Source organism: Gossypium arboreum, chromosome 8, assembly GCF_025698485.1.
Source record: "Gossypium arboreum isolate Shixiya-1 chromosome 8, ASM2569848v2, whole genome shotgun sequence".
In the NCBI taxonomy this organism is placed as follows: domain Eukaryota; kingdom Viridiplantae; phylum Streptophyta; class Magnoliopsida; order Malvales; family Malvaceae; genus Gossypium; species Gossypium arboreum.
The window spans coordinates 130119584-130134244 of NC_069077.1; the positions used below are offsets into that span (position 1 = coordinate 130119584).

A 14661-nucleotide genomic window follows, 5' to 3' on the forward strand; every position below is an offset into this window, starting at 1 on the left:
CCAATTTTTCTCCCAAAAATTAATAATGAATATACAAAAAGTGGATCAAGTACCATGATGAAGTTCCAGAACTTTCTACAAGAAAGGAACTATTTATTATTTATTATTTATACTTTTATAAAATAGATATGGCTTTTTAAAATAAATTTATGTTATTAAACCAAAATCAAAACTAAAATAATTAAATATTATAATGAATAAAATAATAAGTTCCATTGGATATGTCCAGAACTTTCTAAATAATTTTTATAAGTAAATCCCCACAATTAAATATATTTCTCTTTGTTTAAAACTCTTTTTTTTTTTTTTTTTTTTTGGGAACACTGCTTTCGTGGCTTTTAGTATATAAACGAGCGTGACTAAGCTACCAACTCTACTATAACGGCAAAAACGACCTTCCCAAAGAAGAAACCTCGCACAGAAAAAAAAAAAAAAAAGATTCACTTTTTTTCTCTTTATTTTCTGTTTCACTTTCTATTTATAATCGTACTGGTTCTCTTTTGATTTAGTTTTCAATTTTATTTTTTTGGGTTATTTTTATTTATTTATTTTTAACATGTTTGAGGAATCAGTTTCAGCTCTTCGTATATGAAGCTTTCCCCTGTTTTCAAATTCTCATTTGTTTTACGAACTTAGAATCATCAAAATTAAGGGTTTGAATTCGATAAAGGAATCATTTCGTAATCTTAGGAAGAAAGAATTTAGCGGAGTTTCGGGACCATGAATCCGTATTTTCCGGTGAAGGAAGAGTATCCGAACTCGAGTTATTCACAGTCCGACGATGACCCGCCGGTGATGATGATGGGGCCGGCGCCACCGCAGCCGATGGAGGGTCTTCACGATTCAGGGCCACCGCCATTCCTCACGAAGACCTTTGACATTGTTGATGATCCTAGCACTAATTACATAGTTTCGTGGAGCAGAGCAGGTAGCAGCTTTGTTGTGTGGGATCCTCACGCTTTCTCCACTAATCTTCTTCCTCGATATTTCAAGCACAATAATTTCTCTAGTTTCGTTAGGCAACTCAATACTTACGTAAGTCTTCTTATCTCTCAACCTCTGTTTTCAATTTTCCCAAAAAAAAAAAAAAAAACCTTTCCAATTTTAAAAATTTCTCTCCAAATATTATTACATCAAGTTAGAATTTCTATTCCACTGGAGGCTAATGTTGAATTATAGTCTTTTAGAAGGTCAAAATGTAATATTGCAGTTTTTAGAGTGACTAAACCATAATTTCACCATTTAGGGGCCAAAGGCGACTGCTTCCTCCATTTCATAGCTTCATAATGATTCTTAGTAAAATGTTTACTTGTTAATGTTCTTCTGGGTTTCACTCATTTTATTTGCTTTACGTTTAGTTTTTTTTCTTTTTTTTTGCAGCAATAATTGATTTTTTTTATTCTTATATCTCTTTGTTCATTGGATGCAAAAAGTTTTCCTCTTTAAATTATTGATGCTCGAGAGTTTTCTTGAAAGTTCTGGAATCTCTCATGACTTACAGATCATCCAAAGTTTATATATATTGTTTTTTATTGCGTTTTTGTAGAGATTGTTCTATCACCATTATTTTAATCCTTTGAGCAACTCCCTTGGGGTTTTCTCTTTTTCTTTTTTAATTTTTAGACCTTAATGGTTCTTTCTGGAAGTGGGACCTCGCTCAATTATTTATTGGTTCTTGTCTCCATCAACAATGGGAACTAATCATAAATTATTAACAAGTTTTTTTTTTTAATTTGATTTATTGTTTGATTTCACTTACTGCAGGGTTTCAGAAAAACTGATCCAGATAAATGGGAGTTTGCCAATGAAGGGTTCCTTAGGGGCCATAAGCATCTGCTGAAGAACATTAGGAGAAGAAAGACCACATCTCAGCCCCCACCATCTCAGCAACCTTTAGGTCCTTGTGTTGAAGTTGGCAGATTTGGGGTAGATGGGGAAGTTGGTCGATTGAAGCGGGACAAGCAGGTGTTAATGATGGAATTAGTGAAACTAAGACAACAGCAACAAAGCACTCGAGCTTATATTCAAGCCATGGAAGAAAGGTTACAAGGCACTGAAAAGAAGCAGCAACAAATGATGTCTTTCTTGGCTAGAGCTATGCAGAATCCAGCTTTCCTCCGGCAGTTGATGCAACAGAAGGAGAAAAGGAAGGAGCTCGAAGAAGCCATGTCGAAGAAAAGGCGACGGCCGATCGATCAACGACATGTAGGCCAATCGAGCCGAGATAGCGAGGGGATAAATCCGGTTAAAACTGAACCTCCGGAGTATGGTGAGTACGGATACCAAGTGACAGAGTTGGAAGCATTGGCACTGGAAATGCAAGGGTATGGTAGGGCCAGAAGGGAGCAAGAGGAACCACAAGATGAACTCCAACATGGACATGGCCATGACAGAGAGCTTGATGAAGGGTTTTGGGAAGAATTATTGAATGAGAGATTTGAAGGAGAGTTGGATATACCTGAAGGAGGTGAAGATGAAGATGTGAATGTATTGGCTGACCGGTTGGGGTATTTGGGTTCAAGTCCAAAGTAGCAATTGCATGTTTTTGTAGCATTAGTTCATAATCTCTTAATTTTCTGCAGAAAAGGGGTCTTAAAGAAAAACAACACAATTAGGCCACGATCTATTCACATTGCTTTGAATCTCTGATGCTTTATTTGGCAGGATAGGGGGGGGGGGGAATTACATTCCAAAAAAGAACCATATCCAGAGGAAAATCTCTCTTTGTTGCTGGTTTCTCTTCATCTGCAATTCCCTTTTGTATATCCATTTTGCCCGCTTATGTTTCTCTATCTTTGGTTAGGTATTTGCAGCTATGTAGATCAGAATCTGCTGTTGTGTTCATCGTCATGACCTGTTTCGAGGTTCTTTCTTTACAATGTAATGTGCCAATAAGCATTTTAATTCACTAACTAGCTGTACCCTCTTTTTAATTCATTCTTTTTTGGCCTTAAATCAGTGTAGATTTGTTCTGAAGCTGTTGAAAATCGACAAGTTGTAGCTGCAAGTTGCAAAGAAAAAACACGACTAAGATTTTGCTATTGGAATCCAATTCACAATCATCACTTGGTAGCCTTTAACCTTTTCTTTTTTTTTTTTGGTCAGTTCAATTTCGCTGTATTTTTGTTCGTCTCTTTCTTGGGAGGCGGTGGCAAGAACCATGGTCGGTGATACTAGACCGTTTAATATCATATCCAACTCCAGTGTTATCACTTAATCTTATAGTGCTTTAATATCATGATTGAGCATTTTTCAACTGATCAAATCAAACTTGGACAATAATGAACAATCATGAAGTTGTTGCATCAGTGCCACGAGAACATTTTTATGGCCAATGACAATGGGATTCTGATTGGTCGCTGTCAAATCTTTGCACCAAATCGCAGTGGTCTAAACTAGGGAATGTAAACAGACGGTTTCTCGCTGCTCGTCTTTTGATGATATTGCTTTCACCAGATGAATTCATGAATTCCCTGATAAGCACTAAAGATTTTTTCTTTAAAATTTTGGTTGATGTTGTTTCTTCAAAAGTTGAAATTTGCAGTGAGTATTGAATTCATAGGAGGTTATGGACATAACCATATTCTCAAAAGCGACGTTCATGGTCATCATATTCTCCTCATTTTCTGTGGCCCAATTTGCATTGAAAATCCCCTTATTTGCTGGCTCTTGGAACATCAAAATCGAGTAAACTCTTTTTAAAAAGAAGGGAAAAAAATCATTGCAGTAAAAGTTAAAAGAACATTACGAGTTCGGACCAATGTGACTAATTGGGCCTGATTTTGGACCTTATAAACGCAAAATATCAAAAAAACATCATTTCTGATACATGTTTGACTATATTGCTTCCTCTGTAGATCACACTGTAATGGGAAGTTAATGTTTTACCGACCAAATGGGGGCTCAGTTGCAGGACCCATTCAAAGTATATAAAGGTAAAAATGTTTTCTTTGAAACAAATAGTGTGATTAGATAGCAATGTGCAACTTGGCAAAACATTTCATCATTTTCATTATATGCATATCAGGAAAAGACCTAACGAACACCCCTTTTTAAACATGATGAGCATGTGATCAATTAAGTTTTAGGACAATGGTTAAATAATTCCAATCTTGTCTCTATGATGGGTCTGTTTTATTTTTCCCTACAAATTTATATATACGGCCGACACGATACTAGTACATTTCACTTTCAATTTATATATGCTTGAGTGACAAGAAACAGTGCAAAGATCAGTTTCGAATAGTTGCAAGAAAATATTTGACACGGTATACTTGTTTTTGGCTTAACTAGAGGAAAATGTGGCCAAATGAATGACGGGTTTAGCTGCATGTCAGCTAATTATTGGTTGCAAAAAGGATAGGATATGAAAATATCAGAAGTTTCTCTTCCACGCGGTTTTCACTGGTATTTATCCCCTGTCTTTCATAAAATTCAATGCATGTTTTTTTCCTTTGACTTTAGTAAGAAACTGAATTTTCAGAGAAAAAAATTAAATCAATATCACAAGTAAGGTCCATAGTTCGCAAATTGTATCCCTGCAATGCGTAAAATGGTTTTCAGAGAAAATTGGGTTTTTTTTTTTTTTTTTTCTCATTTTTGGTGCACCGAAGTTGGTGCTAGAATGAAGAAAGATGGTTGATCTATTATGAGCATAAGTTTGAGTTAAATCAGTGGGTTGATGTGTGGCAAAATTTCCCTGGTTCTTAAGAGGGGTTTATTTGCTTCATTGGCAACACCAACATCTCTCACAAGATGTCTCTCATTGAATGGACAAAGTTTTGGACCCTTTTGATGGGTTTTAGTCTGGTGGGCTGCCATATCCAACAAGGCAATGTTTTAGGCCAACTCCGCAGCCTAGTTAAAAGAAACTATAGAAGAGAATAGGTCACGCTACACAAGAGTGCTGATGGATCTTAATACTAAATTTTGGGAGTATAATTATATACTAAAATTCTATCACACACGTATACGTATAGAAATCGCAAGTTTAGAGTTTAAAAGTGTGTTTATAAATAACATACAAAAATAATAAAATGTAAGATTGAGATTAATACTAATAACATATAAGCAATACGTACAAAATTAAAATTAAAAAAATAGTTTAAATTGTGAGTGAAAAGAAATTCTAAAAGGGCAAAAACATTATATTAAGAATATTAAATGCACTTCAAATATTGATTATAGCATTGTCTTTTTTTTTTTGAGTTGGTATTAAGTTAATTTGTGACATTAACTCAATTGACGATATAATCAATAAAATTATAGTATATCAATGGTGTGAGAAAATAATTATATAATATATTTTTAAGAATTTATATAAAATTTAAATATTAATTTAGTTGAAATGACAAAATTGAAAGATGGAATGTTTGGTGTTTGGGTTCAAATCCGTAAGCATGAATTTTAAAAAAAATTATATAAGAAGATAAAAAACTCTTAAATTAATATTTATTATTATTTTAAATAAAAATAATTTAATAATTTAATAATTAAATTGAAACCCCGGAGGGAAAGAAAAGTAATATTTAGTAAAATTAATTATAGTTTAGATGATTGTAACCTGTGATTTAGAATTGTACAACATTAACGGTGAATTTTTGGCCTATACGTCTTACTTTTTGTCTTGATATTCTTCATTCCCTATGTCTAAATACACAAGTTGCATTAAAGGCAAGGTAAACATGTATGTGTGGTTTCAAAGCATATAAAATAAACATGTGGTTTAACATTGTCCCATGGTCAAGTCATGTTGTGGAATCAAGGGCTACAAAAAGACAAATGAAGAAGTGCAGCCATTGAGGACACTTAGACTGGGTCTTAATCTCACTGTCCTAAGTCTGCCACACTAGTTTTTCCGGTAAACACGACACATAAATTTGTCTTGGGTTTGATCTCTTTCATTTTAACCTTCCCTTACAAGCATATGTGAGGATGAGGACCATTCCATGACATTGGTTCTAAAATTTTATGGGTGATAATAGTTAGCCCTTTTTTAACAAAACCTGTTATTTTAGATATTTGAGTTGCAGCAATTTTGTCTGATATGTTATAGTTTTTCATAGATATGATTCGGTCCGGCAATGCAGGAGCAGCACAGTGGATTGATGGACCAAAAACAAGACAAGTTTTTCCTTCAAGAAGACAAAAAATTTTGGCAATGCAGGAACAAAGATTTTATCTTCTCATCTTTCACATTGATTTTTCTTTGTTCTCCTTTTGATGCCAATGAGTTGACTCCAGCCCAAAAAGAAAATTTGAAAAATCCATCATTTCATGGTGAAGACAAACAACTCATCATCTAGTTTAAACACACAGGATTATTATTTATTAGTTTAAAATCATTTCAGTGGGTTGGTCACAAGGATTATAGTATAAAGTGTTATCTAAGGATATTACGATGGATTTTCTTTTATTTATAATAAATTTGGATAGTTTTTAAAGGAATTGGTACTTACGGTTGGGCTATTTTAAAGATTATGGGGTCCTCTAATCTTAATTATTTTTATAAATATTTATTTATATATCAATGTTGTCATTGGTACAGTGATAAACTTACATGTAAATTTCAAATTGATCGATATAAAATATAAATCATTGTGTTTGTAAAACCTTTTTCTCTTCCCTTATTGGTTCAAATGTATTAAAAACATTTAAAAATTAAAATCCTAATGTTTTAACAATTTAAAGATGACTAATTTATCCAGCATTGTGAAAAAAAACCAAGATTTAAAAGAAAATCAAATAGCCACCACCATGACACAATGTTGGTTTTTGTTTCTGACATTGTCAACAGTTGAGTTGCAAACGCCAAGAGAGTGTGAACGCTGTTTCTTGGGCTCCTCATAGTTCCTACCTGAAGGAAACTAGGTAAAAACGATGAACACAAACTTAAAGAAATAGAATCAACTGAAAGGAAGAAAGAACTGAATCATTGATTAACTTCTCATTGATGAATACATGAAAAAATATCATTCTCATTCTTTGGAACGAGTTATATACGCCTCGTATAAAAAATCTAAAACTGCTTACTGACTTACGTAACTAACTAGCAATTGCTAACTATATGACTTAACATTCACCCAGCTTTCCCGTGTGTAAAACCCGAAGAAGAGTCCGAAACTGAGCAAAAGATGCCACCGAAAGTGATTTGGTAAGTATGTCGGCTACTTGATCACAAGCTGGAACCTCTCATACTATAATGGACTTATCTGCAACTTTCTCACGGACAAAGAACAGATCCAACTCAACATGTTTGAACTTAGAGTGTAGAACGAGATTAGCTGCAATAGTTACGGCACCTGAACTGTCACACTAAACAGTAAGAGTACCGGCTGACTTGACATGCAGCTCTTGAAGTAACGAAAGCAGCCAAACTACTTCAGTAGTAGCGGTCGCAAGACTCCGATATTCGGCCTCAACTGTAGAGTGAGCAACAACCGGTTGTTTCTTAGACCCCCACACCACGGGAGTAGAACCAAAATAAATATAGAACCCTGAAGTGGACCGGCACTCATCAAAATCAAGCCCCTAGTTGGCGCCGGCATAAGCGTTCAGAGACAACCGAGCAGACGGTCGGACAATAACTCCAAAGTCAATAGTACCACAAAGATATGGCAAAATGTGCTTTAGATCAGTCATATGAACATTGGTAGGGTTATGCGTAAATTGACATATCCGATTTACTGCATAAGCAATATCAGGGAAAGTAAGAACTACGTACTAAAGAGCACCAGCCAGACTTCTGTATTCAGTAAGATCCGCTAAACACTCACCATCGTCTTTATTGACGGTAGATGAGCTCATCATCGGGGTGTGGACACTTTTCGCACTACTTATCGATGCTCAATCAAGTATATCCCGTACATACTTTGCCTCACATAAATGGAGACACCCAGAGGAAGACCGACTGACTTCAATCCCAATGACATAGTGAAGATCACCCATATCCTTGAGAGAGAATTCATTATTGAGCAATTTAACAAACCAATCAATAGTGATAGACATGCTGCCTGTGATAATGATATCATCTACATACACCAGGACATAAAGCGTGGAGTCAGACTGAATACGAATAAATAAGGACGCATCAGACTTGGAAACCACGAACCCAATTGACACAAGAAACTGTTTCAGCTTTTGAAACTAGACGCGAGGTGCCTGACGAAGACCGTACAACCCCTTCTTTAAACGACACACAAGTGGTTGACCAGTCGAATCATATTGAACATATCCTGGAGGTTGCTGCATAAACACCTCTGTGTCTAACTTACTATTTAAGAAAACATTATTTACATCTACTTGTCGAAGAGACCACCCTCTGGACACGGAAATTGATAGAATAACATGAATAGTTACAGGTTTAACAACTGGGCTGAAGGTTTCATTGAAGTCACACCCAAGTACTTGAGAACAACCCTTGGCAACCAATCTGGCTTTACGCCGGGAAATAGTACCATCAGGATTTCTCTTAAACTTGAACAACCATTTGCATCCAATAATTTTGCGATTTGAAGGTAAAGGAACAAGCTCCCAAGTAGAGTTACGAATAAGAGCATCATACTCTGCCTGAGCAGCAGTGCGCCACTCATCAGTAGAAAACGCCTCCAGGATTGTGGATGGTTCCATAACTTCAGCAACCATGGCTTTGGGTTTGAAAATGCCTGCTTTAGCTCCAGTTACCATCGGATAAGTGTTGACAAGGGCCAACACGGTAGAGGAATCAAGAGACAATAAAGGAACACTTTCAGCAGACCGGGTAAAACAGTCAGGATCAACAGTCTGAGGATAAGACTCTGGATTAGAACTCAAGCCAGTCGGAGGTGAGCCAGATGGAGACAACCCACTTCCAGCGGAAGATGGATTGGAAACACTTAGGAACTGTGAGGGGGGTTTACAAGAGGAGCAGATACTCTCTGAACAAGAGGTAAAGTGGTGGAGACGGATACACCAAACTCCCGATCTAAACAGTTGATGTCATTTGGAGGAAAAAAATTTACTCTCATAAAAAACAACACGTCTGAAAATAACAATTTTACCATTTGGAAGACGACATTGATACCCTTTGTGTTGAGAACTGTAACCCAAAAAAATAGAAGGTTGTGACAGAAACTCCAGCTTATGTGATGCATACGGATGTAAGTAAGGATAACAACAACAATCAAAAACCCGTAAATGATCATACGAAGGAACACATCTATACAAAGCCTGAAAGGGAGACTGCCTATGTAGAACTGCAATAGGAAGGTGATTGATAAAATGTACTGCACAGCAAAACGCGTAACCCCTGTATTCCATAGACAGATTCGCTTGGGCCAACAATGTGAGGCCCATTTCCACAAGGTGTCGATGTTTTCGTTCAGCAACTCTATTTTTTTTAGAAGTATATGGGCAAGTTAAGCGATGAACAATCCCTTGAGAGGCCAGAACAGATGTGAAGGCCCGGTATTCTCCACCCCAATCACTCTGAAACTGCTTGATGGGCTTGCTAAACTGCGTCTTGACCATTTATTATCACAAGCAACAACACCGGGTCCTCAAAGATCAGATACAACCAATTCAAAAGGTTGATATGTAGTATTAGATACAGGAAATGGCAATTTATGATATCTACCTTTTTGACATGCAGTATAGATACGTCTATTACAACCTTTATTAAGCTTGATATTACATTTGTCTAATATAGTGTGAACAATAGAAGCAGACGGGTGACCAAGACGATTATGCCACAAATCAAACATAGAACAATCTATAGTATTATCAGTAACCTTCGTGTATACAGCAAACGGAGCATGAACAGGCACAGAAAAATGATATAACTCATCACGAATGTGGCCCTTCAATAGGATTTCCTGGGTCTTGATGTCCTTAACAACACAATACGTAAGATGAAACTAAAAAAAACATCATTATCATTAGCAAATTGAGATATCGACAAAAGATTCTTTCGTATACTGGGCACACATAAAACACTGGACAAATATAGCAATTTGGATGGGGTGGGTAAAACACCATTACCGATCGACAATATCTGAGTAGGAGTTCCATCACCCATTAATAGAGAAGACATACCTGAGTATGGCGTGGTGTCATGTAATACCGTCGCATCCCGGTAGACATGATGACTAGTACCCGAGTCAAGATACCAAGATATGGAACCAACAGGCATAGGAATATAGGAACCATTTACATCATCATTGGAACCAACTTGTGCCGTGTTAACATGAGATCCAGAAGCAGAAGTGTCAGAAAAATCGGAGGCATGGATATCACCAACACGAGGTAGCCCAATACATGGATCAGAACTCGAGCACACACGAGCACGGGGTTTTGTGTGCCACGAAATTGAGACACCACCGAGCAGCCTAGCATTCGGACCTAAGCCCCATGAAGGATCAACTTGAACATTATTAGTAGTGGGCAGGGGAGTAAGCGGCCTATGTCCAAAAGGCACCCCAAGTGGCTACCAAAAATCACGCCTCACTTGTCCAAACGTAGGCCCAACAGTAGGTAGAGCATTAGCAACAGGCCTGGGATCATTATTCAACAACCCAGGTGGCCCACGTGCAGGCTGACCATAGCCAGAATCATCCACTTCATACACTGAATTTTGACCAAGGTAATGTGAATTTTGACCAACAAAAACTTAATTTTGACCAGCACTAGGATAGTAACAAACATTAGGCATTTTCATGTGAGGATAAACCCATTCGTCAGTGCTCATTCCAAACAACGATACTCAGTCATCCCCAGAGAACAGAGGCGCGGGAGCACGGAAAACACGCGAAGCATTCTGACCATCGTGGTGCACCACTAGAGGCAGCGATGGAGGGCCAGAATCCCTGTGATAACGGTAGTAGCACCGTTGTGTGAGATGCCCAAATCGACTACAGATTTGGCACTGAATTCTAGGCCGAAACGACCGCCCACGAGCATGAGATGATGAACGACCACCACAAATGGCACTCTCTAGGACCGGGGACGACGTAGGCTTAACAAGATTCGCATGGAGAGAGAACTCCTAGACCATACGAGATTGCCGACTTTCGCACTCTACAAGGGTGTTGACGAGGCGTTGAAATGGAATAAGACCAGTGGACAAGGAGGCTGAGGAAACGACTGGCTCAAACTTCGGCGGCAGTTTGGCTAGCATGATCTCAACCTTCTCCTCTTCTGAGATCCGTGAGCCTGAAGTATCCAACAAAGCACAAAGGTTTTTAATCCGAGCAACATAAGAGTGAATAAACATGTTACCTTTCTTGAGGGAATGAAGTTCATGACGAAGACGCGATTGTTTAGCCCCCGTATCAACCGTAAAAAGATCCATCGCCATGGTCCAAACATCACACGCGTACTTAGCATCAGTGAACGACGGAAGCAGAGAGGCACTGATCGTGGAAAAGAGCCACGAGGTCAAGAATCGGTCCTGTTGTTTGAAAACTTGAGCCGATGGATTCAGAACTAGTGAACCATTTGTAGAGTGAACAAATCTAGCTGGCGGAGGTAAGGTACCATCTAACAAACCAAGAAGATCATAACCGTCAAGTATCAACTTGACTTGCTGCTGCCATTACATGTAGGTCTCCTCAGTGAGCTTAATTACCTCATGACGAGGAAAGGAAATGATCACACGATCAGCAGAGAACGACGCAAGATTTGGCTCAACCGCAACGGAATCGGTAAAATTAATAGTGATCGTAGATCCCAATATCATCTAGCGAATGATACCATGAAGGAAACTAGGTAAGAACGATGAACACAAACTTAAAGAAATAGAATCAACTGAAAGGAAGAAAGAACTGAATCATTGATTAACTTTTCATTGATGAATACATGAAAAAATACCATTCTCATTCTTTGGAACGAGTTATATAAGCCTCGTAGAACAAATCTGAAACTGCTTACTGACTTACGTAACCAACTAACAGCTGCTAACTATATGACTTAACACTACCATATTTGCATCACCGACATGATTCTTCTGCATTGATTTTGGACTTTTCATCTATAGTTTAACATGTTGGCTGAAATTGAACAATTGCAATGGTCGTCGCGTCAACCTGATTAGGTCACAATTTCCTTCACAACTAAGCTTCATATTATCAGGGAATGAGTCGAATGAATGGTATGGGTGTTTTTGGAAGGTGTAAATTAGGAAGGGATGCTAATGTATGTCATGGCTTAATTACATAATATGTAAATATTGAGGGTTAATTTTTTAAAAAAATTAAGATCAAATTGATATAATGTATAACTGTCAGATGATTAAATTTCTTATTATACCAATTTAGAATGGTCACAAAAGTTTTCCATTGCTTAGTCAATGACAGTTAATGAATGGTATGGGTGTTTTTGAAAGGTGTAAACCAAGAAGGGATGCCCATGTATGTAATGACTTAATTACATAATACGTAAATATTGAGGGTTAATTTTTAAAATTTGAGATCAAATTTATATAATGTATAAATTTCATATAGCTAAATTTCATATTTTATCAATTTAGAACGCCACTTTAATTTTCTATTACTTAATCAATGACAATTAATGAAAATGGATTAAAAAGACAAATTATTATAAAATAAAAAAAAGAAACTTAAGCATAGATGAGTAACCTATAATGTAGTTTACCCAAAATATTATTATCTTAAAAAACTAATAGTATATATTCTCCAACCTTATGCTAGGATTAGAATAAAGAGAAGGAAAATAAAGAAAGTAAGAAAAAGGAAGAATATTTTTTGTTGAGATTGGTTTTAAGTTTTTTTTAAATTTAAGTAAGGAAAAAAAAGCTTCCATAAAATTAGTCTTCATTAACCCAAAATTTGGGAGAAAACTAAGAAAAAAAAAGTAAAAGCTATAAATTTTCTTTTTTATCCTCTTCCTCTTTCATATAAATTATTTTATAAGAAGGTTGTAAATGTAAAAAAAATATCATAATAAATCATATTTTCATTTCATGATATTGAATAATATTTTCCTTCTTTTCTCTTTTCTCTCTTCCTTTATTATATATAATTCAAAGACAGTGTAAAATAAAGGAAGGAAGGAAAAACAACCCTCTTTCCTTCATTTAAACAACTTTTTTTATTAAGGGTATATTAAAATAATTATTTTGTTTGTATCAGATTACATTTTAATAATTTATGTTTGAAATATTATGTTTTAGTCACTTACAATATCGTGTTGTAACATTTTAGTTACTGAGTCGTTAATTTCCGCTAATGGTATAATGGTAAACTGATGTGGCATGTTAAATCATCATTTCAAAATTAAATTTTAGGTTAAATTCTACAATTGGTCCCTATATTTTTTTCATTTTGAGAAATTTAATTTTTTTATGTTCTTTTAACTTTTTTTTATTTATTTTCCATTCTCTTCTGCTTCTCCCTCTGTTTACATTAAAAGAAATGCAGAATGAAGGAAACAGAAGGAGTAGCAAAAGGAAATGGAAAATAAAGAAAAAAAAAGGAAAGTTAAAAGAACAAAAAAGAAAAAAAATAAATTACTCAAAAGAAATAGGAGGACCAATTGTATAAATTAACCTAGAATTTTTGTTGGAAATGATGATTTAACGTGCCACATCAGCTTTTCGCTAAAGACAATTAATGGCTGAGTGACTAAAATGTTACAACGCGATAACATGACTAAAACATAACATTTAAAACATAAATAACTAAAATATAACATGAGATAAATAAAAGTGATTATTTTGATAGTTTATCCTTTATTACTCCAAATAAAATTAAAATAGTATTGTTGAATTTTATTTATCTAAAATTTGAAAGAAAAGTCGGAGAAAGAAATTAATTTTTATTTTACGATTTTAAATATATTTTTATTTTAGTAATAATTTACATAAATTATTTTATAAAAATATATATAATTGAAAAAGTCATTATATTAAATCATTTCCATAATTTTAACCAAAACATATGTTATAAACAAATCTTTTATTTCCCTTTACTAATTTTGTTGAGCATGTTTCATATTTCAGTTAATTTTAAGATATAATTTTCTAGTTAAATTTTGATTAGTTTAAATTATTTTATCATTTGACCTATAAATAAGCTTATTTACAACTTTAGAAAACATATACACCCATTAAAATATTAGAATTCATAACACTTTTGGATAATTTTATATTATTGTTTTGAGAGTTCTTTATTTTCGAGTTTCAAGATTTAGTTTTTATCTTCATGTTTTGTACTTTTCGTAAAATTATATTTTTCCTGTAATTTTTTTATCCTCTTTGAAGGATTTTTTTACGTTAAATTTACATATTTAATTCCTCTAACTTCTTCCACTATTTTTTGTTTACTAATTCATTACTTAATTAATTCCATCCCCAACAAATCTTAACCTTCTAAACAACATACATATATCATTTCCCTTTAGTTTCTTTTACCTTTGTTTCCTTTAGAATTATTTTATCTAAATAAATTTTAATAAAAACCAATCTGACAACTTTTAGTTTATATATAGTGACAAATCTGCTATTCGCCAGTTAACACAACTTCAGTCACATGAGTGGAACACGTGGGGTCAAGATAGAGCTTAAAGTTGGGGTCCAACTGTCCTAGTCAGCGCTCGTGACCGGCAAATCTACAACTGTAAATTATTTTGTTAATTAAAAATATATATGCCCCTATCTATGACTAGTAT

At 35.1% G+C, this 14661-nt stretch overlaps 1 protein-coding gene across 4 annotated transcripts; it reads left to right on the forward strand.

The window, feature by feature from the left end:
• Positions 1 to 379: 379 nt before the first annotated feature.
• Positions 380 to 3256, forward strand: LOC108467695 (heat stress transcription factor A-7a). 4 transcript variants are annotated; one of them, XM_053031919.1, is made up of 3 exons: positions 380 to 1035; positions 1765 to 2880; positions 2960 to 3256. In XM_053031919.1, exons 1-2 carry the CDS (start codon positions 721 to 723, stop codon positions 2530 to 2532), a joined length of 1083 nt encoding a protein of 360 aa, XP_052887879.1. In that variant the 5' UTR covers positions 380 to 720; the 3' UTR covers positions 2533 to 2880; positions 2960 to 3256. The 4 variants fall into 4 exon arrangements, with proteins under 4 accessions (XP_052887879.1, XP_052887882.1, XP_052887880.1 ...); XM_053031922.1 differs by having other exon boundaries at positions 2965 to 3256; XM_053031920.1 differs by having other exon boundaries at positions 1765 to 2864.
• The last annotated feature ends 11405 nt before the right edge of the window (positions 3257 to 14661 follow it).

Bases quoted from the DNA above. Each gene is read 5' to 3' on its own strand.
- LOC108467695 (XM_053031919.1), top strand. From the start codon at position 721: ATGAATCCGTATTTTCCGGTGAAGGAAGAGTATCCGAACTCGAGTTAT. The intron at 1,036-1,764 runs GTAAGTCTTCTT...CACTTACTGCAG, and splicing joins TTAGGCAACTCAATACTTAC to GGTTTCAGAAAAACTGATCC.